Source organism: Eumetopias jubatus, unplaced genomic scaffold, assembly GCF_037043125.1.
Source record: "Eumetopias jubatus isolate StellerSeaLion01/CBP00866 unplaced genomic scaffold, mEumJub1_p1.0 scaffold_4, whole genome shotgun sequence".
Taxonomy (NCBI): domain Eukaryota; kingdom Metazoa; phylum Chordata; class Mammalia; order Carnivora; family Otariidae; genus Eumetopias; species Eumetopias jubatus.
Window position 1 is genome coordinate 102,723,540 of NW_028274810.1, and position 9,976 is coordinate 102,733,515.

General features: G+C 53.3%; 1 protein-coding gene across 1 annotated transcript; it reads right to left on the minus strand.

Annotated features, from left to right (window-relative positions):
- Positions 1-74: 74 nt before the first annotated feature.
- Positions 75-9,134, minus strand: TAS1R1 (taste 1 receptor member 1). Its single transcript, XM_028108306.2, is given in 8 exon segments — positions 75-1,228; positions 2,246-2,366; positions 2,655-2,867; positions 3,696-4,277; positions 4,279-4,449; positions 6,811-7,064; positions 7,067-7,116; positions 8,944-9,134. Coding segments are annotated over 8 exon segments (2,736 nt in total).
- Between the last annotated feature and the right edge of the window lie 842 nt (positions 9,135-9,976).

Consider the following 9,976-nt stretch of genomic DNA (forward strand, 5'->3'; position numbering starts at 1 on the left):
CGCGGCGCCCTCAGCCTGGAGGAGGTAGCGCCCCGCCCTCGTCCCAGACAGCAAGCGCAGCCAGGACGCACATTTCACCGCTTTATTGGCAGCCCGGAGGCCGGGCTGGACTCCCGTGAGCTTACACTGTCCGAGCCAAGACTGAGGAGTCCGAAGGCCTCCCGGACAGCGCAGGGCGCGCGCGCCTCGCTCGACCCTCGACCCTCGACCCTCGACCCTCGACCCTCGACCCTTGGGGCAGAGGAGGTGTCAGACCCGCCTCCCACCCCCGGGCGTGGCCCTGCCCGCCTCAGCGGTCCGGTGGGGCCGCAGCGCCTCGTGTAGTCCTGGATGGAGGCCTGGAAGTGCTCGGTGCTGTTGAGATGTGGGCGGCACAGGATCACGTAGCACTTGGGGAGGAAATACCCGCTGAAGCCGCCGCTCAGGCTGTTCAGTGCCGCCAGCACGTTGACCGCGGGCAGGTCCTTGCCCTGGTAGACGCTGGCCGTGGTGAAGAAGCCAATCCAGGACACGAAGTTGAGGAGCAGACTGAAGGTGACGGATTTGGCCTCGTTGTAGTTCTCTGGCAGGTCCTTGCCCAGGTAGCTGCAGCCAAAGGCGCTGGCGGACAAGAGGCCGTTGTAGGCGAAAACCAGCATGAAGCCCAGGGAGTTGGCCTCTGTGCAATCAAGCACCACCAGCTGAGGGAAGCGCTGGTATTCCCTGGTGGGCAGTGGGGTCCACACCATAAGCCAAGTTAGACAGATGAGCAGCTGGGCCATTGAGCTGATGACCACAAATACTCTGGGACCATGGTTTTGGACCCAGGCATGGTAGAAGGTGGGTACCTTGGCAGAAAACTTGAAGATGAAGACCAGCTGGAAGGAGCGGGTTGTCAGGCAGGACAGGAAGATGGCAAAACCGAGGGCAAAGAGGCCTTGGCGCAGCAAGCATGTGGGCAGGGTGGGCTCCCCAAAAAAGCGACAGAGCCCACTGCTGCCCCCTGCCAGGGAGCCCAGCATGAAGAAGCACAGCCTGCCCCCAGTTGACCTCACCACGGGGGTGTCTAAGTGCCAGGCAAACAGGCCAGCAGTGCCAGCCAGCAGCAGCAGCAGCAACGTATTAGCTGCCAACAGCACCCAAGAGACAGGGTCATGCCAAGTCAAAAACACCACGGTGCGTGGGAAGCAGGTTTCGCTTCCCTCGGGTGCCCATTCTTCTTTCCCACAAGGCTGGCAGCTGTGGAGACCTGGAACCCATTCTTCTTTCCCACAAGGCTGGCAGCTGTGGAGACCTGGAAGGAAAGGCAGAAGGCTCCTGAGAGCTAGATGAGCAGAGCAGGAATGAGGAAGGGAGGCCACGCAGGCCTGCAAGGTGCTGGGAGGACTATACCACAGGAGCTGGGTGCCTCTGGGCACGGTGAGGTGGGGGTAGCCCTGAGTGGGATCCCGAGGCCAAGTGTTTCCTCAAGATGCCTGTATGAATTACAGAATCTGGAGATGCTTGGGTAGGTTCTGTATGGCTCATGATCCCTTGGGCTTGCAAACCAAGAGGTCCTTAGGGGAGGCCTTACTCTGGTGACTCTGCCACATGCCAGTGAGGCTGTGATCCAATAGGAACAATCAGCCCTGAAGGAAGGGCATTTTCATTTCTCCCCAGCACTTCCCTTAACCAAATCCACCTTCCTCTGCTGCCACTGTGGTTTCTCTGACTCTAAGAACAGAAGAGACGCATTCCCATGGCCACAGAGAGAGTAAAAGGAAAGAGTGTGGCTCATGGAGTCCAACTCTGGGCTGAGCCCTTAGCTACCCCAATTTGCTCTCTGATCTTGACCTTGCATCACTGAGTATGTTATTTTTTCAGCTGCAGATACAATAATATCTGCATTCAGGCCAAGCTGTTCAAGGTGCTGGCTGTCTTTGGCATGGTCAATAGAAGGGACTTCACACAGATAGCATGGGAGAGTACAAGGGAACATAGCTACATCTGTTTGCATAAAAACGTTGAATTTAAAATAAAATTGCCCCTGTAGGAATTGGGCTGGGAGCTCTCTAGTAAAAGACATAGTGGGTCTGAGGATTTCAACTGGTTGTTTCTGCTTCCTCAGAATTCAGTCTGGCAGCCGGTATTCTCCAACCTGTACCTAACTGGCAGCGAAGTGAGCAAGGTCCTGGTTGTGCACATGTGTGGCCCAAGGGGGATCCCCTCATCTTCTCTGCAGACCCTAGGAGTGCCCAGGCATTCGCCCACTCACTTGGTCACTCACCACTCTTGTTGAGGAAGGTCCCGGCCTCACAGGGCACACACTCAAAGCAACAGTGGTGGAAACCCACAATGACTTGCTGGTGTCCTTCAAGACAGTCGCTGGAGCACACAGACTCGGGCACCTGCAAGAAGCCACAGGTGTTCTGTAACCAAATGGACTGGCTCAAGTCGAGGGATGCTCACGTGGAATGGGAAACAACCTCTGTACATCTGCTTTCACAGCTCACTCCCAGGGCAGAGCCCCTGGTTTCGTCAACCTGCAGCAGCCGGCCATCTGCGTGCTGCCCAGGGAGCTGGATAGAGCCACGTTGGCCTGGTACCTGGGCACCCCCTCCTGCTCGTCCACAGTATCCTCAGGCTCCGGGCTACCCGTAAGGCAGTCCCCTTGTGAGTGACCATGTCCCTGTTACCTGGTTGTCCTTCCCGTGCCACCGGATTTTGGTTTTATTTACGTCCGACTGAACTGGAGGCCACGTGGAGGAGCCGATGACCCTGAAGTTCCACTTGGGGCCACTCCAGTCCCAGGCAATTATGTCATAGCTGCTGAGGGGGTCCCCATTGTCATTAAATATCACAGTATCCCCCTGTAGAAGGAAATTCACTTTGCGGATCTGCTCCAGAAGCTGAAATAAACAGGGACCAGGGAGCTGCCATAGATGAAAAGGTCTGTTCCTCCTCAACTGCCCAGACCTGGAAGGCTCAGGAAGCAAGTGCCTGGGGCCTTGTGCTTCTATTTAGGTGGTTTCAGTCCATCTGGAAATTCAGAGCCCTCCTTCCCCTCCAAGGAAGCCCCTCAACCCTCCCAACTAGCCTCCTGAGAGGAAGCTTTTTTTTTTTTTTTAAGATTTTATTTATTTATTTGACAGAGAGAGACAGCGAGAGAGGGAACATAAGCAGGGGGAGTGGGAGAGGGAGAAGCAGGCTTCCCACCAAGCCGGGAGCCTGATGTGGGGCTCAATCCCAGGACCCTGGGATCACAACCTGAGCTGAAGGCAGTTGCTTAACGACTGAGCTACCCAGGCACCCCCTGAGAGGAAGCTTCTAACGAAGGACCCCTTTACAGTGATTTTTAAAGATTTTATTTATTTATTTATTTTGAGAGAGAGAGCATGAGAGGGGGGAGGGTCAGAGGGAGAAGCAGACTCCCTGCTGAGCAGGGAGCCCGAAGTGGGACTCAATCCCGGGACTCCAGGATCATGACCTGAGCCGAAGGCAGTCGCTTAACCAACTGAGCCACCCAGGCGCCCTACAGTGATTTTTAGTTCTGGATCTGAAGCATGGTGAGTGGGAGGGGCTGAGGTTCAGAGAAGTGAAGCCTAAAAGAGGGGATCAGCCCTCTGATCAGTGGTCTTTGTCCCCCACTCCTAGCACTTAGTTGGCCAGAGAGTAATCACTCTGCTTGCCTCAGGAAAGCACCCCATTTCAGGGTGCCAGGGGCTGGTCTACCTTACCTGCCAGGGGTAGACTCGGTCTCTGGAACAGGCTCCGGAGGCACAGCCCGGGAGCTGGTGGAGGCCTTGGGCCACTGCGTAGACAGCCCGGTAGGTGTTGTAGGCAGAGCTCATGGAGAATGCTCCAAGCGTGGGCATCTGCTGTGTCGTGAAAGCCCGACACTCTCTGCAGAGTTGGTTGCTGCTGCACCAGGAGCCCCTGGAGCAAGGCCCATGGGCCCCCTTATCTGCCTGGACATAGGCCTCTTCAAACTCCTTCAGGCCAGGAACAAGCCGCTGCTGGATGGCCACACCCAGCACTGTGCCAATCCCGGGCACGCTGCTGATGTGTCTGGAGATGGCCCAGTCCTCTGAGGCGATCCACACCTTGGCAGTCAGGTTGGCCAGCACCACGGACTCGAAGAACACCCTGGCCAGCTGCCTGCTGGAGAAAATGACCACCACAGTGGTCCTCGCTCGGGCCAGGTGGTGCATCATGCTCTGCATCCTCTCATTCCTCAGGCGGGCAGAGAAGGGTATGATGTCCTTGAAGGCAATGCAGATGCCCTGCTGGGTGGCCTGCTCCTCCAGTGCCTGCACCCCCCAGCTGCCCGTAGTGACCGTCACTGCCCATCAGTGAGATCCAGACCCACCCAAACCTCTGCAGCAGCAGCACTATGATCTCCACCTGGTGCTTATCGCCGGGGATGGTGCGCAGAAAGGAGGCGTAATACCGCTTCACTCCGAGCATCACACTGCTGGCCTCGTAGCTGATCTGCGGGGGTTCAGTTCAGCAAGTTCAGCAGCATCAGTCTCAACTCAGGGCCCCCCCACTTCTGCCCCTTTACTGGGCATAGGGGACCCAGGGAGGAGGGACACCTGGTCTCTGCCCCGGCCCTCAAGGAGAGCTCTACTGGACGTAGGAGGCTGACAAGGTACATCTGGAGAAGAGGCAGAAACCCAAGGGGGTTTCTGAGAGAGGAAGGGGAAAGGAACAAAAGCACAGAGTGAGTGAAATGTGAGTGATATGACCCAGGAGGTCATATGCGGATGCCCATGCCAGGAGAAGGAGCACCAAATTAGGTGTGTCTGGTCAGATCAGGAGGCCTTAAATGTCATGCTCAGAGACTTGGTCTTTATCTGTAGGCCATGGGGAGCCCCTAAATGTTTAGGCAGAGAAGTGATATGTTATGACTTGTATTTTAGGAGTGTATCTCTGATTTCAGTGAGGAATGTGTTAGAAAAGGCTCAAGACCAGAGTCGAGGAGAACCCCTAGAAGGCTGATGGAATTGTCTAGATGAGAGAGAGCTTGGTGGTCTGAGTTAGAGCTGTGGCAGTGATGATGGAGAAGAGGGGATGGACTGGGCAGCATTTAGAAAGTAAAAGCAGAGGCCATGGTGATGGGCTAACTGTGGGGGTGGGGGGGCAGAGAAACATGGGTAGGCCTGCCAGGTTCCTGACTTGAGTAGAGAGGCAGGTGGGCAGGAGGGGGGTTGCAGGAAGAAAAGAGACTCCAGTTGTCTAGGGAGGTAAGCTGTTTGGGGCCTGCTCGGTCCATGCAGTGGAGACCCTGGATGAGCATCCAGAAAGGAGGCTCAGAACTTAGAACACAGGACAGAAGCTAGAGAACGGGAAATTGAGCCATGGAGGGGCTCATGGCCTGTGTAGGGGCTCTGAATGAATTGCCCCAAGATACGCCACTTTGGCATGTGGGTTAATTTCCAGTTGGAAATAATTAAGGCACAAAAGACTCAGGAGGAAACGTTTGACATTTCCCCTAACTGCCTAAAAGAATTTAGATAGCTGACCTGCTCCAGGTTAGGGAACTGTCACCATAGATAACTACAATATAACAGGAGCTTGGTGTGGTGGGCAGGGGGGATCTTAGCAAAGTCTGATTTATTAAAATTCCTCTCTATGTCCCATTGTTTCTGGATGGCCTGGCAAACATTTGTTTACTAAACATTTGCTCTCTTTTCTCTTCCTGTGAATTGTCTTCCTCTCCTTTGAAGTCCTAAACCCCTACCAGCTTCTCCTTAGTTCAGAATAGCATATAAGCCTCATTTTGCCTGTCTTTGAACCTCTCACGTTTATGTGGATTCCCTATTCATATGTAATCTTGGCTTTCTCCTGTTAATCTGTCTCTTGTCAATTTAATATTTAGACCAGCCAGAAGAATCTGAAAGAGTAGAGGAAATTTTTTATTCCCAACACCTGCCTGGGAAAGGGAGCATCCTGTACTCTGGGAATCACCCACCTTTTCAGAAGAGGTGGGGAAGAGATTCTCTAAAGGAGACTGAGGAGGAGGAGGGGGGGCCATAAGTGAGAGGGGGCAGGTCATAAATGCTGAGGAAAGAATGTCACTGAAGTACTGGTCGGGAATGTCACAGAGTTGTCATGTCAGGTAAAAAGAGGCTGAGAAGCATTTGTTGGATTTGGAGACCTAGAAAGCCTTCCAGATCACAACAAGAGCAGGAGTGGTGGGGCAGCAGCCAGGGCAGGGGGTTGAGAAGCAAATGACAAGATGGAGAAGCAAACAGGACTAGAGGGCTCTGCAGGTAAGTTTCCATGGAAAGCGGGCAGAGGGAAGACAGTGCTGGGAGCAGGGGTGCCTGAAAGATGGGGAGGGATAAGGCTAGCTTACAGGTGGAGGAGGAAGCCTAGGAGAGGCTGATAAGCAGAGGAGGGGGCGAGGCCCAGGGGGACAGCACTCTGAGTGGGAGACCACACCTCTGAGCCTGAGCCCAGAGGGAGGGGAGGAAGGCAGGAAGGAAGAAGGAGGGCAGGGGAGAAGTGGAGAAGTCTGTGGGGTGGGACACAAAGGGTGTTCCATTCTTCACAAAGAAGACAGAATTGTGGGAGGAGTGTGAAGGGCAGCAGTTTCAAAGGAGAATGGGTTTTCTCAGGGGCACTGAGGCAAGGAGGTTTGGATGCAGCATTTGGGGAGGAAGAAATGCCGGAGGGGGGACTGCGATGTGGCAGGGCCCTCTGCAATGTGACTCATGAGCGGTGACCACCCAGGAGATCCAGGGGGCCAGACTGGCCTTGGGGCCCAGTGATTCCTGCCCACCATTCCCAGCCCGCACTGGACTTGCCAGAAGGGGAGACAGACACACAGTTGGGGCCCCAGTTTGCCAGGGGCACCAGAAAGGGGCTCAGCAGGGCTGCAGTGGTGGCAGCATGGTTGGTGGTGTCGGGTCCAATCACCACCAGGGCAGCAGGGGAGTAGTGGGCAGGGTTTGCTTGGATCTCGATGTGATGCGTCCCCAGTGTGGAGAGCACATTTAGTGTGGCATACACGTTGGCTGACTCTGAGCACACGTCATACAGCTGGTACCCCAGGGTGACGTTAGGCAGCAGGGTCGTGGAATTGTTGATCTCCTCAATGCAAACCTCATGGCCTGGAAGAGGTGGTAGCCATGGCCGTTGAAGCTGTTGCGTCTGTGGAAAAAGCCAAGCTGAGAGCCAAGAAGGGCAAGGCCTTGCTGCAACCCTCTTTGGAGGGTAGAAAGGAAACTCTGAGGTCATCTGTCCAGCCCCCACAACCATGACCTCAGTGTGGGCCCGGTACCATACACACGGTTGTGTTAACAGGCCTTTGGGTTGGGGGGGTGGGGGGACAAGTTGGAGAAACCACATCCCATGCCTTCCTGGATAAGCATATTAGCATTGAAAGCCGGATGAAGTCCTATATCGGAGACACGTGCTGTATTAGTGTTCTTTAGAGAAACAAAACCAATTGGATATATATAAAGAAAGAAAGAGGTTATTTTAAGGAATTGGCTCACGTGATTTTGGGGCTGGCAAGTCTGACGTTTGCAGGGCAGGCTGGAAATTCCCTCAATGGTTGATGCTGCAGTCTTGAGTCTGAAGACAGAATTCCTTCCTTTTTAGGGGACTTCAAATCTTTTCTCTTAATGTCTTCAACTGTTTGGATGAGGCCCACCCACACAATGGAAAGTAAGCTGATTTACTCACCCTATTGATTTAAATGTTAACCTTCACAGCAACATCTAGACAGGTGTTTGGCCAAACAACTGGGCACCATACCCTAGCCAGGCTGACACAAAAAGTTAACCACACACCTGTTTAACCTTGTTTAACTAGTGCTTCTCACCAGGACACTCATGAATGTAGTGAGCACCTGTGTTCCTCACTGCCTCTCAGGAACTGCTGGCTGGATCCCAACAGGGACATGGTTCAGCTCTGCTTGAAGAGTGTGCAAGCACATTCCACTTTCCAGCCTCTATGCCTGTTGGAAGGGTCTTCCATCATTTCTTTTTTTTTTTTAAGACTTTATTTATTTATCTGACAGAGAGAGACACAGCAAGAGAGGGAACACAAGCAAGGGGAGTGGGAGAGGGAGAAGCAGGCTTCCCGCTGAGCAGGGAGCCCGAAGTGGGGCTCGATCCCAGGACCCTGGGATCATGACCTGAGCCGAAGGCAGAGGCCCAACGGCTGAGCCACCCAGGCACCCCTCTTCCATCATTTCTATCACTTCTGTCTTTAAGTCCCTCAGAGGAAACTCAGTGCCTCCCACCATGACACCTTCTCCAGAAGTGGGTGTCCATGTGTCTCCTCTTCCCCAAATCTTCTCTTCCCAGGGTCCTATCTGTAGCTCTTGGGGCCAGTCTTCATGCACTAGGCTTTCCAGAACCTTCCTCCTGTGTGAATCTCAGATGTGCGTCATGTTTAAGGCATCCTGCCACTGAGTCCCGATCCATCCTTGAGCCTTCCCAAATCTGCAACTTGCACAGATGGCAAACAACTTATCTTCTTTAGGAGAAAAGCAGATGTTTTTCTCTACCAAGACTGTCAACTTCACGAAGGCAAGGCACCAATCTAAGATATCTTTGCTAAGCTCCTAAAGCATCTACTGCTGTTTGCCTTCCCTCTCTTCCTCATGGAAAACCACGCTTGCTATCCGGAGACTTGGGAGTTTGAACGTGGAGACGAGTAGGGAGGGCACAGAAGCCAGGAGAACCATGCTTGCTTAATCCTGGCCACCTCCTTGTGTCGCAAAGCCTGGAAACAACTGGAGTGGAATTACCATACAAAGCACTCTAACAGCCAGGACAAAATAACGTATTGCACAGTGCAACCTGAGCAGAAGTCCCAGGGAAGGTCCAGCCAGGGCTTGAAGGTGGTGACCGTAGGATGGGGAGGGACTAGAGGTGGTTCAAGAGGCAGCCCCAGAGGCAGAAAGGGCATGGTCTTCACCAAGGAGGGCAGGCAGAGGTCCTTATAGGCATAGGACCCCTCACTTACCTGTCACAGAGAGTCACTGTGGGCCTGCGTCTCACCCCTGGACAGTGAGAGTGCACAGGGAACAGACCTGCGATGAGGTAATCCCCAGGGTGGCTGAAGTCGGGAGACAGCTCCGTGTTGTGGCAGCTGAGGGCCCAGCAGCAGGAGAGGGAGAGCTGCAGGCTGGCTAGGTGAGCTGCCAGGAGTGACATGCTGGCCAGATGGTCCTGTGCCTGGCATGGCCAAGCAGAGCCCTCTGACCAGGTTGGCTGTTTAAATAGAAGAGACAGCAGCTGCCCAGATGCTTACCAACTTCATGCCTGTGCCAGGGGTGGGGCTGAAACCCAGTTGTAGGAACCAGGCTGCTTGCCTTGACCTTCTGGGCCTGTGGTCCTACTCAGGAACTGGGCAGGGGGAAGGCACAGATGCAAACCAGGTGGCAGCCGCTGACCCCTCCTCTGCATGGTTGTGGCTTCTGTCCTTGCTCTGGTGCCTGTGACTTCACCTGGCTCAGAAAGGGAGCCCCAGGGGCACCTGGCTGGCTCAGTGGGTTAAACAACTGAATCTGGATCTTGGCGCAGGTCTTGATCTCAGGGTCTTGAGTTAAAGCCCCACGCTGGGCTACACTTTGGGCATGGAATCTATAGAAAGAAAGAAAGAGAGAGAGAGAGAAAGAAAGAGAGAGAGAGAAAGAAAGGAAGGAAGAAAGAAAGAAAGAAAGAAAGAAAGAAAGAAAGAAAGAAAGAAAAAGAAAAAGAAAGGAAAGAAAGAAAGAAAGAAAAGAAAGAAAAAGAAAGAAAGAAAGAAAAAGAAAGAAAGAAAGAAAAAAGAAAGAAAGAAAGAAAAAGAAAGAAAGAAAGAAAGAAAGAAAAAGAAAGAAAGAAAGAAAGAAAGAAAGAAAGAAAGAAAGAAAGAAAGAAAGAAAGAAAGAAAGAAAGAAAGAAAAAGAAAAAAAGAAAAAGAAAGAAAGGGAGCTCTGGCATTTGGGAGATGATGGTCAGAGGAAGGAGGCAGGGACACAGCTTCTTTGGGGGACAGAATGTGGAGGGGCTCC